The 20,370-nt window shown below is 41.9% G+C and overlaps 1 protein-coding gene across 2 annotated transcripts in view; it reads right to left on the minus strand.

Annotated features, from left to right (window-relative positions):
- Nucleotides 1-20,370, minus strand: part of RSAD1 (radical S-adenosyl methionine domain containing 1) — a 67,670-nt gene that overhangs the window by 30,516 nt on the left and 16,784 nt on the right. For both annotated transcript variants that reach the window (XM_053708819.1, XM_053708809.1), the window contains exons 2-5: nucleotides 14,351-14,502; nucleotides 10,303-10,436; nucleotides 3,770-3,974; nucleotides 2,600-2,965 (exon numbers count right to left, since the gene is read on the minus strand). In XM_053708819.1, coding sequence (XP_053564794.1) covers nucleotides 2,600-2,965; nucleotides 3,770-3,974; nucleotides 10,303-10,436; nucleotides 14,351-14,467 — 822 coding nt within the window. In that variant the 5' untranslated portion in view covers nucleotides 14,468-14,502. The remainder of the gene's footprint in view (nucleotides 1-2,599; nucleotides 2,966-3,769; nucleotides 3,975-10,302; nucleotides 10,437-14,350; nucleotides 14,503-20,370) is intronic.

The following is a 20,370-nucleotide window of genomic DNA, read 5'->3' on the forward strand; positions in this document are numbered from 1 at the left end:
TATGCATATTTGTACTAAAGAAGTAAAACAAAAACGGCAACCGACACCCACAATGGCTGGGGCACTCACCACCTCCTATGATCAGGAGATATTAACCCTTGATTCCAAGATACTAAAGGATACTTACTGAGACTATTATGTTAAGTTAGGCCCGCAAGGTGGTTGCCTCTCGGGATCACATTTGTATTACAGTACATTCATAAAGAAAGTAAAATGAAACGATCTTACCGGAATCTATGCTGTGGAACAGGAACAGGGCCCTTCAAGTGTGACGAATAGTAGCATCGCCTCCGCCATGGACTTGAGAGAAGAAAGCAGGAAGCGGAGCAAAGTTCAACAACGCCGATTGCTTGAGAAGCTGTTAACATGAGTCGGGATGGTTTTGCAGAAAGACTCTTCCTGCATCTCCGGACTCTAACTTTAATCCATGCCCTCACTGAGAGACAGGATTACTTAAAACTCCTGTCCCATGCCGAAGAGTACTACCCTCCATATTTCTGACACTTCTCTGCCAACCTCCTGGGACGAAAGGCAAAGAATGACTGGGGGATGAGGGGAGTGGGAGGAGTATTTAAGCCTTTGCCTCCTCCTGGTGGCCATGTTCTTATTTTCCCAAAGTAATGAATGCAGCTGTGGACTAATTCCATTTAAGAAGAAAAAAGGGGCAACTATACAGGTAACTTGCAAATATTTGAACTGACCTAAAATTAAATTAAGATTTTATATTGTGTCAGAAAAGTAACTTAGTTAAATCAGTCTCTCCATCCAACCAGAGGCAAAACCTTACTATTATTTTGTGAACAAAAGAGGGCACATTATGATAAATATAAGTGCTGATGTCTATTCACACTAATCACGATTTCTATTGCGCCAATGCGAGACTGTATGTGCCATATGCAATACCATACATGTGATCTATCTGGCCTACTCATGCCCATTTTTTAGAAATATTCCTTTCCATAAATACACTAACTCATGCCCTTTTTTGGGGCAGAAAACATGTGAGTTGTGTGAAAATTACTTTGATATGTTTTGGCTTATATATCAGTAATTAGTGGCAATGCTTTGCAAAAAAAACATAGATAAATGTTTTGTAAGCATTTAAAACTCGCACTTTAGTAATGATTTATAAAACTACTTTAAAACCGAGGTGAGTATATTAATTTCACTTATTTGTGGTCACTTAAAACTAGCTGTACAATTTGGTGTCCACCGCTCTAAGCAATCACTGTGTTCAGTGTATAGCTGATTTAAGCAATCTACAGCATTGTGAAGGAAACTTGGCTTACATAATTTGCTTTTTGCCTCTCAAGGAAATGAGAGACAAGAACAGGTTTTACACAAATGGTGTTTAAAGTTCCTTTAAAAGGGATATAAAACACTGACTACCTAGACATAATATATTAAAAGAAAAAAATAGAAAAAGTGAATTATATACATTTTTTAAAATGATGTAATTTAAATATTGAAGAAATAACTAACATTTTAGTGTACATAAAGTAAACGCCATGTTGAAACCTAGGTTTCCCTTATCTGCTCTGAGACAAATATATATGCGCTAATCAGTAGTAAATGCGTTGCTCTGTAGACTGCAGCAGGGTTAGGTTTGTGAAGTCTGGAGTCTACAATTCTTGCAGGAACTGGAACCACAAATTTCAGAGTTAAATTGCAGTAAAAGAGGAAAAGATAAAAAACTAAATCTCTTGATTGATGTTGCTTTATGGGGGTTAAACACATAGCTTTGCTGTGTCACTAGTGATAAAATGACACAATCTAATAAATTGGATCAGTTTACTCTAGATACAAGGTGTTTGAGAGGTGATATGATTAGTTTATATAAATATATTCAAGGCCTATATCCGGAGCTGTTTATTCCAAGGCACAAAATCACAATTTAAAACTAAAGGAAAGAAGATTTAATCTCCAGAAAAGTAAATGGCTTTTCACGGTAAGAGCAATCAAAATGTGGAACTCATTTCCTAAGGAGGTAGTAAATGCCAATAATTAAGATACATTTAAAAATGGCTCATATATTTCTGGGTAAAAATAGAATTCAGGGGATATGATTGTTTGTGTTAAAGGGACACTAAAGTCCAAATTAAACTTTCAGAATTCAGACACAGCAGCAATTTTAAACACATTTCCAATTAACTTACATTAAGAAAATGTGCAGAGTCTATTTATAGTTAAACTTTTTGAGTTACCAGCTTCTACTGAGCATGTGCAAGAATTCACAGAATATGCATTTGTGATTGGCCAATGGAAAATAGTGGAAATAGACATAACATCTACTACTCATTTGAAGTTCAGACTAAGTGCTATTGCATTGTCTTTTTTTATCATGCATTTTATTATTATGCAAATCTACTGTATTTACTGGTCCTTTAAATGGGCCAGATTTCTAATTGTTTAATTGCCAGCTTCTTTAGTGTAAATCAGGTAGTCACTGTAGAGGTTAAAATCGATTAACTTTTATGTAATGTATTTAATTTTATCGCTAGAATCATCCATTAAAGAATACTGAGATTTTTTTTTACTACAGATAATTAAAAGCATTTTATTCTACAATCTAAAAGCATTTCATATTCCTTTAACTCACATTCCGAGCAAAATTTGATACTTCATAGTGTCGGAATCCAGCTGCAGACAAAGTATTCCTGGCATCATCATACATGTGTGCAGTTAGATCAGGGTCTGGGGGTGGGAGGAGACCCTCATTTACCAGTCTGAAGAGCGAGGTGCCTCTCTCCAAGGTCAGCTGGTATAGTGACAAATGGTCATCGCACACAGTCAACAAATGCTGCAGAGAGTGCTGCCAAGAGTCCAGGCTTTGCCCAGGAAGACCAAAAATGATGTCCACTGAAGTTCGCCCGGGAAAAAGTTGACGAGCTTCATGAAGAGTGTGAAGCGTTTCAGAAGCTGTATGAGTCCTACCCAGGAGATGGAGCTCCTTATCATCTAAAGACTTTTTGGTGGACGAAAGACAGCCGGGGGAACATGGAAAAATGAAATGAAGATAACACAGGAAAAATTAAGTGTTAACTAATAACTGTAAAGGACTTTAAGAAAAGAAGAACGTGGAGCTATGTGATTTGAGATCATTAAGAATAGATAAAAATGCATAATAGAGCTGAGATTGATTAAAGAAGAGCAAGAAGAGAAGGGTTGAGATTACTGTAGAAAGTGAGTGAGAGATAGGGAGAATAGAATCAGGACAGGATGGGAGGGAGCCAGGTGAAGAGGTTGAGAGAGATAATGGATATGGACAGGAAAATAAAAATAGCAGAGATAAATGACAACAAGGAGAAGACAATGAGTGGTTAGTTAAAGGGACATTACAGTCAAAATTAAACTTTCATTGATTCAGACAGAGCAGCTATTTTAAGCGACTTTCTAATTAACTCTTATTCTAAATTTTTCTTTGTTCTCTTGGTATCTTTATTTGAAAAAACAAAAATGTAAGCTTAGGACCAGGCTCATTTTTGGTTCAGCACCTGGGTAGTGCTTGCCAATTGGTGGCTAAATGTAGCCACCAATCAGCAAATGATACCCAGGGTGCTGAACCAAAAATGGGCCGGCTTGTTAGCTTAGATTCCTGTATTTTCAAATAAAGATACCCAGAGAACGAAGAAGAATTGATAATAGGAGTAAATTAGAAAGTTGCTTAAAATTGCCTGCTTTATCTGAATCATGAAAGTTTAATGTTGACTATAATATCTCTTTAAACTGTGGAGAGACAATGAAGTGTCACAGAGGACATGTGTATTACCTGCAGGCCCACAGATATACGATTCACTCCAGCTTCCCGAAATCCATGCAGCCGACTCCTCTCGGAGGATGTCGGATTAGCCTCCAATGTAATCTCAGCATCACGCTCCAGCAAAGCATGACAGGATATCTCATCAAGCACTGCTGCAATGGTCGAGGGGCTTGCAAGGCTGGGAGTACCACCCCCAAAAAACACAGATGTGATCCTACAAGTGAAAACAAAGTCACCTTCTATTCTAAGGGGCTATTTATATATACAAACGTGAAGCAGCCAAAGTCCAATCTAAAAATGTCAGTGTACACTACCAGCCTTAAATAGAGATTGACATACTGATTAGTGTGGCAGTACTGCTGAAGAGTTAAAGGGATACTGAATCCAAATTTTTTCTTTCATGATTCAGATAGAGCATGCAATTTTAATCAACTTTCTTTATTCTCTTGTTATCTTTATTTGAAAAAGCTGTAATCTAAGTTTACAAGCCGGCCTATTTTTGGTTCAGACCCTGGATAGCGCTTGCTGATTGGTGGGCTTTCATTCCTGCTTTTTCCAATAAAGATACCAAGAGAACGAAAAAAAAATTTGTAACAGTAGTAAATTAGAAATTTTCTTAAAATTACTGCCCTATCTTAATCATAAAAGAAAAAAAATTGGATTCAGTATCCCTTTAATCATGACAAGTCTTTTTTGTTCATTTTAAATGTATGCACTTTTATAAATATACAGTTGTGCTCATAAGTTTACATACCCTGGCAGAATTTATGATTTCTTGGCCATTTTTCTGAGAATATGAATGATAACACAAAAACTTTTCTTTCACTCTTGGTTAGTGTTTGGCTGAAGCCATTTATTATCAATCAACTGTGTTTACTCTTTTTAAATCATAATGACAACAGAAACTACCCAAAAGACCCTGATCAAAAGTTTACATACCCTGGTGATTTTGGCCTGATAAAATGCACACAAGTTGACACAAAGGGGTTTAAATGGCTATTAAAGGTAACCATCCACACCTGTGATCTGTTTGCTTGTAATTAGTGTGTGTGTATAAAAGGTCAATGAGTTTCTGGACTCCTGACAGACCCTGCATCTTTCATCCAGTGCTGCACTGACGTTTCTGGATTCTGAGTCATGGGGAAAGCAAAAGAATTGTCAAAGGATCTGCGGGAAAAGGTAGTTGAACTGTATAAAACAGGAAAGGGATATAAAAAGATATCCATGGAATTGAGAATGCAAATCAGCAGTGTTCAAACTCTAATCAAGAAGTGGAAAATGAGGGGTTCTATTTGATAACATACTGCATTCATCTTGCCATCAATTCTGACCAAATTTCCTGTGCCTTTGTAGCTCACACATCCCCAAAACATCAGCGATCCAGCTCTGCATTTCATCTAGCAAAAAAAATGGGTGGGTCTCATGGACTCTCACCACCGTGAAAGAAATTAATCAGGTAAGCATACATTATATTTTCTTTCGTAAAGGTGGTTAGAGTCAACGAGCCATTACTCCAGGGTAACTAATGCCCAAGCTGTGGAGGCCACAGCTTCTGGGCGGTACATAATATTATTTAATTATATGTATGTTCAAAACCCTCTCTTATTTTGAACATCTACTGTCCAGAAACTACTGATTGAAGGACTTTCCTATCAAGCCACTTCAGAAAAAAAGCAAAAATATCAAAAAAGGAAAAATATGAAAAAGATAAGCAAAAGAACAATCAGCACTTATAACTACTCTCAAACATGCAGTCTTCAGCTTCTAAATCTGTTAAGCTGCCCGCTAAGCAACACTGGTATGGACCTAAGTAACTGCCTTGCAAATTTGATCAAAAAACACCACTTAAAGAAATCAAATTAAATCACAAAACTGCCTTATATGGATGGGAAAACTAGATAAGGAGGCCCACAGAAAAGAGTAGACAATTCAGAAATTCTTCTAAGAGCAGGAATTGCTTAAAAAAAACTAACCTTCCAAGACAAAAAACTGAGTATCCAAAAAGTGCATATGCTCAAAATGAGCAACCTGCAATATTCTTAGAACCAAATTGAGGTCTGAAATAGGAGAGATGGGTTTTACCACTGGCTGGATGCTGACTAAAGCTGGAACAAAAATGAGAACGCCAAGAAGCTTAGCAAACTAGTAGAGAAACAAAAGTGAAAAAGCCAAAATCTTGTCCTTTAAAAAACTGGCGGATAATTCTTTATCTAAACCATTCTGAAGAAACTGAAGTGGCAGCTAAAACCAAGCTTCAAACACCAAAAAATAAAGGTCTTCCAAACTCTATGAAAAACCGTCCTTGTCACAGGTTTATGAGTCTGGATCAAGGACTCAATAACCAAATCAGAAAAAACTTCTCTGTCTAAAACTAAGCATTCAATGTCCAAACCATCAAGTTGAGAGATTTTAGAACCTGATGAAAAAAACAGCCCTTGAGACATAAGGTCACGGGTGCAGAGTAAAAGGCCACAAAGGACAACTAGACATCTGCACCAGATCCGCAAACCAAGTCCTGCGAGGAGAAGATGGAGCACTCAGAATTACTGGTAGCACTTCCTTGATCCTGGCTATCACTCTTGGTAACAGAATAACCAGGAGGCTACAATAGCGACCACAAACTCCACCTCTCAAAATATCTAGGGAGCTTGTTGTTTGACTAAGAAGCCATCAGATCTATCTCTGGAAGACCTCATGTATCTGGAAAGAGCAAAATAGAGGGAAGAGAGCGAAGAAGAGAGCGAAAAAGAGAGGGGGGGAGAGCAATAGAGAGGGGGAGAGAGAAAAAAAGAGAGGGGGAGAGAGAGCAATAGAGAGGGGGAGAGAGAGCAATAGAGAGGGGGAAAGAGAGCAATAGAGAGGGGGAAAGAGAGCAATAGAGAGGGGGAGAGAGAGAGCAAAAGAAAGTGATGGAGAGAGAGAGCAAAAGAGAGGGGAGAGAGACAGAGCAAAAGAGAGGAGGGAGAGAGCGAGCAAAAGAGAGGGGAGAGAGAGAGCAAAAGAGAGGGGAGAGAGACAGAGCAAAAGAGAGGAGGGAGAGAGCGAGCAAAAGAGAGGGGAGAGAGAGAGCAAAAGAGAGGTGGAGCAAGTGAGAGCAGAAGAGAGGGGGAGAGAGCGCAAAAGAGAGGGGGGAGAGAGAAAGCAAAAGAGAGGTGGAGCGAGTGAGAGCAAAAGAGAGGGGGAGAGAGCGCGCAAAAGAGGGGAAGAGAGCGAGCAAAAGAGAGGGGGGAGAGAGAGAGAGAGCAAAAGAGAGGTGGAGCGAGTGAGAGCAAGAGAGAGGGGGAGAGAGAGCAAAAGAGAGGGGGAGAGAGAGCAAAAGAGAGGGGGAGAGAGCGCAAAAGAGAGGGGGAGAGAGCGCAAAAGAGAGGGGGAGAGAGCACAAAAGAGAGGGGGAGAGAGCGCAAAAGAAAGGGGGAGAGAGCACAAAAGAGAGGGGGAGAGAGCGCAAAAGAGAGGGGGAGAGAGCACAAAAGAGAGGAGGAGAGAGCACAAAAGAGAGGGGGAGAGAGCACAAAAGAGAGGGGGAGAGAGCACAAAAGAGAGGGGGAGAGAGCACAAAAGAGAGGGGGAGAGAGCACAAAAGAGAGGGGGAGAGAGCGCAAAAGAGAGGGGGAGAGAGCGCAAAAGAGAGGGGGAGAGAGCGCAAAAGAGAGGGGGAGAGAGCACAAAAGAGAGGGGGAGAGAGCAAGCGGTGGGACCGCTGTACTGCAAAAAATGGCCTGTGTGTAAACGGGCTTTAGGACTAATAATATAATAAATAATGACTTTGACAATAGTCCCCTGGCTATGATGTACAGCACTAACTGTTTCTACTAATAGTCTATAGGCTAAGTGAGTGCCCACATAAATGTTAACTACATACTTACCTAATAAGCACCAACACTACTGGTCTTACCATCTGCAAAAAAAACTGCTTCCAGTAGATAGCCAATCGAGTGCTGTACGTGTGACAGCAAAGGATCTGTGTATGTGAAGTATAAAGATCATCCAACAGAAGAAGGCTAGGAACCGGTCCCCTGTGACACCTGTGGCAGGCCTGTGACTAACTCTCATGGGGTGTAAATGTGCTACTACCCAATACTTCATAAACTTCCCTCTGTCCAAACAGTAGCTGAGGGATAATGGGCCTCAAATTGGTCTGAGGACCCCTCTAACAGAAGAACATCTGGAGCACCTACATTCTTTACTTTCCCCTTGCGGCTGCAAAGATAAACTGATTTACCAGTGATGTGGGAGGGTTTTTAAGGGTTCTTGAAATTTTAGGAATCTTTGCCTCCTCCTAGTGGCCAGGAGTGGAATACCCAGGACTGGCTACTGAACTATCACCACCTTTATGAAAAAAACTCACTTTCAATATATGATTATGAGTCTAAGCCCATTCACTGAAAAATAGATGCTTAAAGGGACAGCATACACCAATTTTCATATAACTAATATGTAATAGACACTACTATAAAGAATAATATGCACAGATACTGAAACATCCAGTATAAAACTGTTTAAAAACTTACTTAGAAGTTACCAGTTTAGCTCTGTTGAAAAGGTTACTGGAACACCCACTGCAAGTGGGAAATAGCAGACAAACCCCATCCCACTTCCTTTGCATATGAAAAGACCCTTTACACAAACAGAAGCAAGCTGGAGTAGGTATATGTTGATATTCTCCTAAAACTTTGGGGCTTGGTTAGGAGTCTGAAGATCAGAGCAATGTTATTTAAAAATAAGCAAAATTATATATTTAAAAACAAACAAACCTGTATGGGCAATATAAATGGATCATCTACAAAACAGTTATGCAAAGAAAATCTAGTGTATAATGTCCCTTTAAATAATTTAGAAGACTGGCTGTTTTTTCTGGTGAGAGTTCCTGTAAATATGCTTAATTACTGTCACTGGCCAGAAGTCTATCATCCATCCATGTGCTTGGACATACAGTGAGGCAAAAAAGTATTTAGTCAGCCACCAATTGTGCAAGTTCTCCCACTTAAGAAGATGAGAGAGGCCTGTAATTTTCATCATAGGTATACCTCAACTATGAGAGACAAAATGTGGAAACAAATCAAGACAATCACATTGTCTGATTTGGAAAGAATTTATTTGCATATTATGGTGGAAAATAAGTATTTGGTCAACTACAAACAAGCAAGATTTCTGGCTCTCACAGACCTGTATCTTCTTCTTTAAGAGGCTCCTCTGTCCTCCACTCATTACTTGTATTAATGACACCTGTTTGAGCTTGTTATCAGTATAAAAGACACCTGTCCACAACCTCAAACAGTCACACTCCAAACTCCACTATGGTGAAGACCAAAGAGCTGTCGAAGGACACCAGAAACAAAATTGTAGACCTGCACCAGGCTGGGAAGACTGAATCTGCAATAGGCAAGCAACTTGGTGTGAAGAAATCAACTGTGGGAGCAATAATTAGAAAATGGAAGACATGCAAGACCACTGATAATCTCTCTCGATCTGGGGCTCCACGCAAGATCTCACCCCATAGGGTCAAAATTATCACAAGAACGGTGAGAAAACATCCCAAAACCACACAGGGGGACCTAGTGAATGACCTGCAGAGAGCTGGGACCAACGTAACAAAGGCTACCATCAGTAACACACTACGCCGCTAGGGACTCAGATCCTGCAGTGCCAGACGTGTCCCCCTGCTTAAGCCAGTACATTTCCGGGCCCGTCTGAAGTATGCTAGAGAGCATTTGGATGATCCAGAAGCAGATTGGGAGAATGTCATGTGGTCAGATGAAACCAAAGTAGAACTGTTTAGTAGAAACACAACTCGTCGTGTTTGGAGGAGAGAGAATGCTGAGTTGCAACCAAAGAACACCATACCTACTGTGAAGCATGGGGGTGGCAACATCATGCTTTGGGGCTGTTTCTCTGCAAAGGGAACAGGACGACTGATCCGTGTATATGAAAGAATGAATGGGGCCATGTATCGTGAGATTTTTAGTGCAAACCTCCTTCCATCAGTAAGGGCACTGAAGATGAAACGTGGCTGGGTCTTTCAGCATGACAATTATCCCAAACACACCGCCCGGGCAACGAAGGAGTGGCTTCGTAAGAAGCATTTCAAGGTCCTTGGGTTGGCCTAGCCAGTCTCCAGATCTCAACCCCATAGAAAACCTTTGGAGGGAGTTGAAAGTCCGTGTTGCACAGCGACAGCCCCAAAACATCACTGCTCTAGAGGAGATCTGCATGCAGGAATGGGCCAACATACCAGCAACAGTGTGTGACAACCTTGTGAAGACTTGCTTAATTCCCAAGGTATTCTTTGTTAAAGAGATACCTTGGAAGGTGTCTGGAATAATAGTTGGCAAGAAATAGTTCTGCCATTTCACTTGCAAATGGATAACATTATATGCCATATATTGCCCCAGACATGTGCACGCTCCTGAGTTGTTTAAAATTGCAAGCTCTATCAGAATCATGAAAGAAAGAAATTGGGTTGCATGTCCCTTTAAGAAAAGGGTGAATGGATAACTATGCAGTTTTTGGGGTCTCTTCCCTGTAATTTACGGTGTTCTCACCTGCGCACCTGGCTGAGCTGCAGCAGAGTCCCAGCCTCCTTCACCAAACAGGAGCGGAGAGCACCCTCGTTGTCTGAGCGGGAAATATATTTGTTGAAATTGCAATAACTGCAGCGTTTTTCACAATATGGCCACTAAAAAGGAAAATGAAAGTGATGTGGTTATACTCAGTACTGTTTTATGATGGTTCCAATGTTACAAATACACACCTCAGATGATTAACCGGAGTTTACATATAGTGCATAACTGAGTACCAACACAATTTAAATACTTTCTGTGTCCCAGCACACTATAAAAATACACTGAGCGCATCTAAAACTCACATACACACTATGTACCAGTGTAAGCCTTACACATCCTCTGTATCAGGTAAAGACTCATATACAGATGAAGACTCATATACAGTCTTGTAATAGCTCTGGAATAACAATCGGCTAGATTACGAGTATTGCGGTATGAGTGAAAAATCAGCATTATGGCTCTTTTTCACTACCGCTGCTATTAATAGTCTTGCAGGTTTAGCTGCACCGCACACTTTTTTGGCCGAAACACAACGTAACTACCGCAGCTTTCCAAAAGTCCTATTTAAATGGGACTTCCTTTGCGCTGGTATTACGAGTTTGCATGGGAGGCCAAAAAGTGAGCGGTACAGCCCATACCGTCAAGATCCATACCATAAACTGAAAGTCAGTAGTTATGGGCTTTTGTTACTAAAGTGCTAAAAAGTACACTAACACCCATAAACTACCTATTAACCCCTAAACCGAGGCCCTCCCACATCGCAAACACTAAAATAAAATGATTAACCCCTAATCTGCTGCTCCGGACATCGCCGCCATTATAATAAACATATTAACCCCTAAACCGCCACACTCCTGCATTGTAAACACTAGTTAAATATTATTAACCCCTAATCTGCTGTCCCTAACATCACTGCAACCTACATTACTGTTATTAACCCCTAATCTGCTGTCCCTAACATCGCCGCCACTATACTAAAGTTATTAACCCCTAAACCTAACCCTAAGTGTAACCCTAACACCCCTAACTTTAATATAATTAAAATAAATGTAAATACAAATTACTATCATTAACTAAATAATTCCTATTTAAAACTAAATACTTACCTATAAAATAAACCCCAAGATTGCTACAATATAACTAATAGTTACAATGTAGCTAGCTTAGGTTTCATTTTTATTTCACAGGTAAGTTTGCATTTGTTTTAACTAGGTAGACTAGTTAGTAAATAGTTATTAACTATTTACTAGCTACCTAGCTAAAATAAATACAAATGTACATGTAAAATAAAACCTAACCTGAGTTACACTAACACCTAACCTTATACTACAAATAAATAAATTACATTAATTAAATACAATTAACTAAATTACAAAAAAAAAATAAACACTAAATTACACAAAATAAAAAAAGAAATGATCAAATATTTAAACCAATTACACCTAATAGCCCTATCAAAATAAAAAAGCACCCCCCCCCCACCCAAAATAAAAAAAAACCCTAGCCTACAATAAACTACCAATGGCCCTTAAAAGGGCCTTTTGCGGGGCATTGCCTCAAAGAAATCAGCTCTTTTACCTGTAAAAAAATAATACAAACAACCATCCAACAGTAAAACCCACCAACCACACAACCAAACCCCCCAAATAAAATCCTATCTAAAATAGGGCATTTGGATGGGCATTGCCCTTAAAAGGGCATTTATCTCTTTTTCCGCCCAAACCCTAAGCTAAAAATAAAACCCACCCAATAAACCCTTAAAATAACCTAACACTAACCCCCGAAGATCCACTTACAGTTTTTGAAGACCCAACATCCATCCTCAACGAAGCGGCAGAAGTCCTCATCGAAGCCGGCGGAAGTCTTCATCTAAGCGGGCTGAAGTCTTCATCCAGACAGCATCTTCTATCTTCACCCATCCGGCGCGGAGCGGCTCCATCTTCAAGACATCCGGCGCAGAGCATCCACTTCAATCAACGTCTCTTCCAGAATGAAGGTTCCTTTAAGGGACGTCATCCAAGATGGCGTCCCTTGAATTCCGATTGGCTGATAGAATTCTATCAGCCAATCGGAATTCAAGGGACGCCATCTTGGATGACGTCCCTTAAAGGAACCTTCATTCTGGAAGAGCCATCGATTGAAGAGGATGCTGCGCGCCGGATGTCTTCAAGATGGAGCCGCTCCGCGCCGTATAGATAAAGACTTCAGCCGGCTTCGATGAGGACTTCTGCCAGCTTTGATGAGGATGGATGTCGGGTCTTCAAAAACTGTAAGTTGATCTTAGGGGGTTAGTGTTTTTTTTTAAGGGTTTATTGGGTGGGTTTTATTTTTAGCTTAGGGTTTGGGCAGAAAAAGAGCTAAACGCTCTTTTAAGGGCAATGCCCATTCAAATGCCCTTTTCAGGACAATGGGGAGCTTAGGTTTTTTAGATAGGATTTTATTTGGGGGGTTTGGTTGTGTGGGTGGTGGGTTTTACTGTTGGGGGGTTGTTTGTATTTTTTTACAGGTAAAACAGCTGATTTCTTTGGGGCAATTCCCCCGCAAAAGGCCCTTTTAAGGGCCATTGGCAGTTTAGTTTAGGCTAGGGGTTTTTTTTTTTTATTTTGGGGGGGCTTTTTTATTTTAATAGGGCTATTAGATTAGATGTAATTAGTTTAAATATTTGATAATTTCTTTTTTATTTTGTGTAATTTAGTGGGGTGTTTTTGTAATTTAGTTAATTGTATTTAATGTAATTTATTTAATTGTAGTGTAAGGTTAGGTGTTAGTGTAACTCAGGTTAGGTTTTATTTTACAGGTAAATTTGTATTTATTTTAAATAGGTAGTTAGTAAATAGTTAATAACTATTTAATAACTATTCTACCTAGTTTAAAAAAAAAAAAAAACTTGCCTGTGAAATAAAACCTAAGATAGATACAATGTAACTATTAGTTATATTGTAGCTAGCTTAGGGTTTATTTTATAGGTAAGTATTTAGTTTTAAATTATTTAGGTAATAAAAGTAATTTTTATTTAGATTTATTTTAATTACATTAAAGTTAGTGGGTATTAGGGTTAGACTTAGGGTTAGGTTTAGGGGTTTATAACTTTAGTATAGTGACGGTGACGTTGGGGGCGGCAGATTAGGGGTTAATAAGTATAATGTAGGTGGTGGCAATGTTAGGGGCGGCAGATTAGGGGTTAAAAAAGTATAAAGTAAGTTGCGGTGGTGTCGGGGGCGGCAGATTAGGGGTTATTAAATTTATGTAGGGGTCGACGACATTGGGGGCAGCAGTTTAGGGGTTAATAAGTGTAGGTGGGTGACAGCGACATTGGGGGCGGCAGATTAAGGGTTAATAAGTGTAATGTAGGTGTTGGCGATGTCGGGGGCAGCAGATTAGGGGTGTTTAGACTTAGGGTTTATGTTAGGGTGTTAGGTGTAAACATAAATTTTCTTTCCCCATAGGAATCAATGGGGCTGCGTTACGGAGCTTTACGCTCCTTTATTGCAGGTGTTAGGCTTTTTTTTAGCCGGCTCTCCCCATTGATGTCTATGGGGAAATCGTGCATGAGCACGTAAAACCAGCGCTGGTATTTGTGTGCGGTATGGAGCTCAATTTTGCTCAACGCTCACATATTGCCTGCTAACGCCGGGTTTATGAAAACCTGTAATAGTGGCGCTATAGGGAGGTGAGCGGTGGAAATAACTTGCAAGTTAGTACCGAGCCGCTCATAACGCAAAACTTGTAATCTAGCCGAAAGACTTTGGGGCACATTTATTATTATCCAAACGGACAAGGTTCAGTGGAGTGAATCTGTCTTTCCAAGTGCACAAAATATGGGTGCAATTGTTCCTCGTATTTATCATTGCATAAGGTGATTTTAATCTGTTGGCTCAGTTCTGGAGAGGGTATAGGAAGCAGCAATTTAAGCCCCTCGCAATCACTAGTGGTATATGCCTTTATGTGCTGTCCTAGGATATAAGGTACATTCTGCATCATCCCAAACCTCATGTATACTTCAGGTACCAAGCAGCCCAGGACTCACATGTACATAAATGGCTGCCTCCTCCGTGCCCTTGTGGTCTTCAGGTCGAGTCACCACTACACTTGTGGAAAAACACCGTTTTATTACAGCACCTGCTGCAGTCCGAGCACAAAGCATCTCCAGCTCACTAAGGATTAGGTCTAAGTTTCTCCCTATGAATATAAATGTAAGACAGTTAAATCACAACCCCATTTATAAATACCCTGTTCCTATACTACAAAACCTGTGTGACACTCCACCAATCACAAACATAACACTCTGCATCACTTCTAGAGGTGTTTACACATGAAAATGTGTACGTCTCCTGTAAACTCACTTTACTGCAAAAAGGTAAGTACTGTACACCCATACTTACTGCTTGTTCACCCCGTGCATGCTCTGCACATTAATATGTTTCTCAACGCTGTACACTTAACATAATCCCTATGTCACCCGTTGTATATATCCTGCACTCTAACGCTCCCCTATGTCACCCTGTGCATATATCCTGCACACTCACACTCTCTATGTCACCCTGTGTATATACCCTGCACGCTTACACTCCCTATGTCACCCTGTGCATATATCCTGCACACACACACTCCCTGTGACACTGTTTATATATCTTGCACACTCACATCCCCTATGTCACCCCCCATGTCACCCTGTGTATATATCCTGCATGCTCACATTCCCTATGTCACCCTGTGTATATATCCTGCACGCTCACACTCGTTATGTCACCCTTTGTAAAGATCCTGCACCCTGTGTATATATCCAGAACACTTACATCCCCTATGTCACCCTGTGTATATATCCTGCATGCTCACACTCCCTATATCACCCTGTGCATATATCCTGCACACTCACACTCCCTATGTCACCCTGTGTATATATCCTGCACACTCACACTCCCTATGTCACCCTGTGTATTTATCCAGAACACTTACATCCCCTATGTCACCCAGTTTATATATCCTGCACACTCACACTCCCTATGTCACCCTGTGTATATATCCTGCACACTCACACTCCCTATGTCACCCTGTGTATTTATCCAGAACACTTACATCCCCTATGTCACCCAGTTTATATATCCTGCACACTCACACTCCCTATGTCACCCAGTTTATATATCCTGCATGCTCACACTCCCTATGTCACCCTGTGTATATATCCTGCACACTCACACTCTCTATGTCACCATGTGTATATATCCCACACGCTTACACTCCCTATGTCACCCTGTGTATATATCCTGCACACTCACACTACCTTTGTCACCCTGTGTATATATCCTGCAGGCTTACACTCCCTATGTCACCCTGTGTATATATCCTGCACACTCACACTACCTATGTCACCCTGTGTATATATCCTGCACGCTCACACTCCCTATATCACCCTGTGCATATATCCTGCACGCTCACACTCCCTATATCACCCTGTGCATATATCCTGCACGCTCACACTCCCTATGTCACCCTGTGTATATATCCTACACGCTCACACTTATGTCACCCTTTGTAAAGATCCTGCATGCCAACGTTCCCCTATATCACCCTGTGAATATATCCTGTATATTCACACTCCCTATGTCACCCAGTTTATATATCCTGCACGCTCACACCCCCTATGTCACATTGTGTATATATCCTGCACACTTACACCCCCTATATCACGCTGTGTATATATCCTGCACACTTACACCCCCTATGTCACGCTGTGTATATATCCTGCCCACTCACACTACCTATGTCACGCTGTGTATATATCCTGCACACTTACACCCCCTATGTCACGCTGTGTATATATCCTGCACACTTACACCCCCTATGTTACGCTGTTTATATCCTGCACACTTACACCCCCTATGTCACGCTGTGTATATATCCTGCACACTTACACCCCCTATGTTACGCTGTTTATATCCTGCACACTTACACCCCCCTATGTCACGCTGTGTATATATCCTGCACACTTACACCCCCTATGTTACGCTGTTTATATCCTGCACACTTACACCCCCCTATGTCACGCTGTGTATATATCCTGCACACTTACACCCCCTATGTCACGCTGTGTATATATCTTGCACACTTACACCCCCTATGTCACGCTGAGTGTATATCCTGCACACTTACACCCCCTATGTCATGCTATGTGTATATCCTGCACACTTACACCCCCTATGTCACGCTGTGTGTACATCCTGCACACTCACACTCGCTATGTCACGCTGTGTGTATATCCTGCACACTTAAAACCCCTATGTCACGTTGTGTGTATATCCTGCACACTTACACCCCCTATGTCACGCTGTGTGTATATCCTGCACACTTACACCCCCTATATCACCCTGTGTATATCCTGCACACTTACACTCGCTATGTCACACTATTTATATATCCTGCACACTTACACCCCCTATGTCACGCTGTTTATATCCTGCACACCAACACCCCCTATGTCACCCTGTGTATATCCTGCACACTTAAACTCGCTATGTCACCCTGTGTATATATCCTGCACACTTACACCCTGTCACGCTGTGTATATATCCTGCACACTTACACCCCCTATGACATGCTGTGTATATATCCTGCACACTTACACTCCCTATGTCACGCTGTGTATATATCCTGCACACTCACACCCCCTATGTCACGCTGTGTGTATATCCTGCACACTTACACCCCCTGTGTCACGCTGTGTGTATATCCTGCACACTTACACCCCCTGTGTCACGCTGTGTGTATATCCTGCACACTTACACCCCCTGTGTCACGCTGTGTGTATATCCTGCACACTTACACCCCCTATGTCATGCTGTGTGTATATCCTGCACACTTACACCTCCTATGTCATGCTGTGTGTATATCCTGCACAATTACACCCCGTCACGCTGTGTGTATATCCTGCACACTTACACTCCCTATGTCACGCTGTGTATATATCCTGCACACTTACACCCCCTATGTCAAGCTGTGCGTATATCCTGCACAATTACACCCCGTCACGCTGTGTGTATATCCTGCACACTTACACCCCCCATGTCACCCTGTGTATATCCTGCACACTTACACTTGCTATGTTACACTATTTATATATCCTGCACACTTACACCCCCTATATCACGCTGTGTATATATCCTGCATACTTACACCCCCTATGTCATGCTGTGAGTATATATTGCACACTCACACTCGCTATGTCACACTGTGTGTATATCCTGCACACTTAAACCCCCTATGTCACACTGTGTGTATATCCTGCACACTTACACCCCCTATGTCACCCTGTGTATATCCTGCACACTTACACTACCTATGTCACGCTGTGTATATATCCTGCACACTTACACTACCTATGTCACGCTGTGTATATTTCCTGCACACTTACACCCCCTATGTCACACTGTTTATATCCTGCACACTTACACCCCCTATGTCACCCTGTGTATATCCTAAACACTTACACTCGCTATGTCCCCCTGCGTCTATATCCTGCACACTTACACCTCCTATGCCACGCTGTGTGTATATCCTGCACCCTTACACCCCCTATGTCATGCTGTGCATATATCCTGCACACTTACACTCGCTATGTCACCCTGTGTGTATATATATATATATATCCAAGACACTTACACCCCCTATGTCACGCTGTGTGTATATCCTGCACATTCACACTACCTATGTCACCCTGTGTATATATCCTGCACACTTACACCCCCTATGTCACGCTGTGTATATATCCTGCACACTTACACCCCCTATGTCATGCTGTGTATATATCCTGCACGCTTACACCCCCTATGTCACAATGTGTATATATCCTGCACACTTACACCCCCTATGTTACGCTGCGTATATATCCTGTGTATATATCCTGCACACTTACACCCCCTATGTCATGCTGTGTGTATATCCTGCACACTCACACTCGCTATGTCACGCTGTGTGTATATCCTGCACACTTACACCCCCTATGTCACGCTGTGTGCATATCCTTCACACTTACACCCCCTATGTCACCCTGTGTATATCCTGCACACTTACACCCCTATGTCACCCTGTGTATATCCTGCACACTTACACCCCCTATGTCACCCTGTGTATATCCTGCACACTTACACCCCCTATGTCACCCTGGGTATATCCTGCACACTTACACCCCCTATGTCATGCTGTGTGTATATCCTACACACTTACACCCCCTATGTCACGCTGTGTGTATATCCTGCACACTTACACCCCCTATGTCACCCTGTGTATATCCTGCACACTTACACCCCCTATGTCACCCTGTGTATATCCTGCACACTTACACCCCCTATGTCACCCTGGGTATATCCTGCACACTTACACCCCCTATGTCATGCTGTGTGTATATCCTACACACTTACACCCCCTATGTCACGCTGTGTGTATATCCTGCACACTTACACCCCCTATGTCACGCTGTGTATATATCCTGCACACTTACACCCCCTATGTCAAGCTGTGAGTATATCCTGCACAATTACACCCCATCACACTGTGTGTATATCCTGCACACTTACACCCCCTATGTCACACTGTGTGTATATCCTGCACACTTACACCCCCTATGTCACCCTGTGTATATCCTGCACACTTACACCCCCTATGTCACCCTGTGTATATCCTGCACACTTACACCCCCTATGTCACCCTGTGTATATCCTGCACACTTACACTCGCTATGTCACACTATTTATATATCCTGCACACTTACACTACCTATGTCACGCTGTGTATATATCCTGCACACTTACACTACCTATGTCACGCTGTGTATATTTCCTGCACACTTACACCCCCTATGTCACGCTGTTTATATCCTGCACACTTACACCCCCTATGTCACCCTGTGTATATCCTGCACACTTACACTCGCTATATCCCCCTGCGTCTATATCCTGCACACTTACACCTCCTATGTCACGCTGTGTGTATATCCTGCACCCTTACACCCCCTATGTCACGCTGTGTATATATCCTGCACACTTACACTCGCTATGTCACCCTGTGTGTATATATATATATCCAGGACACTTACACCCCCTATGTCACGCTGTGTGTATATCCTGCACATTCACACTACCTATGTCACCCTGTGTATATATCCTGCACACTTACACCCCCTATGTCACGCTGTGTATATATCCTGCACGCTTACACCCCCTATGTCACACTGTGTATATATCCTGCACACTTACACCCCCTATGTTACGCTGTATATATCCTGTGTATATATCCTGCACACTTACACCCCCTATGTCACGCTGTGTGTATATCCTGCACACTTACACCCCCTATGTCACGCTGTGTATATATCCTGCACACTCACACTCGCTATGTCACGCTGTGTGTATATCCTGCACACTTACACCCCCTATGTCACGCTGTGTGCATATCCTGCACACTTACACCCCCTATGTCACGCTGTGTGCATATCCTGCACACTTACACCCCCTATGTCACCCTGTGTATATCCTGCACACTTACACCCCCTATGTCACGCTGTGTGCATATCCTGCACACTTACACCCCCTATGTCACGCTGTGTGCATATCCTGCACACTTACACCCCCTATGTCACCCTGTGTATATCCTGCACACTTACACCCCCTATGTCACCCTGTGTATATCCTGCACACTTACACCCCCTATGTCACCCTGTGTATATCCTGCACACTTACACCCCCTATGTCATGCTGTGTGTATATCCTGCACACTTACACCCCCTATGTCACGCTGTGTGTATATCCTGCACACTTACACCCCCTATGTCACGCTGTGTGTATATCCTGCACACTTACACCCCCCTATGTCACGCTGTGTGTATATCCTGCACACTTACACTCGCTATGTCACACTATTTATATATCCTGCACACTTACACCCCCTATGTCACGCTGTGTATATATCCTGCACACTTACACTCGCTATGTCACACTATTTATATATCCTGCACACTTACACCCCCTATGTCACGCTGTGTATATATCCTGCACA

This window comes from Bombina bombina, chromosome 1 (genome assembly GCF_027579735.1).
Source record: "Bombina bombina isolate aBomBom1 chromosome 1, aBomBom1.pri, whole genome shotgun sequence".
Lineage (NCBI taxonomy): Eukaryota > Metazoa > Chordata > Amphibia > Anura > Bombinatoridae > Bombina > Bombina bombina.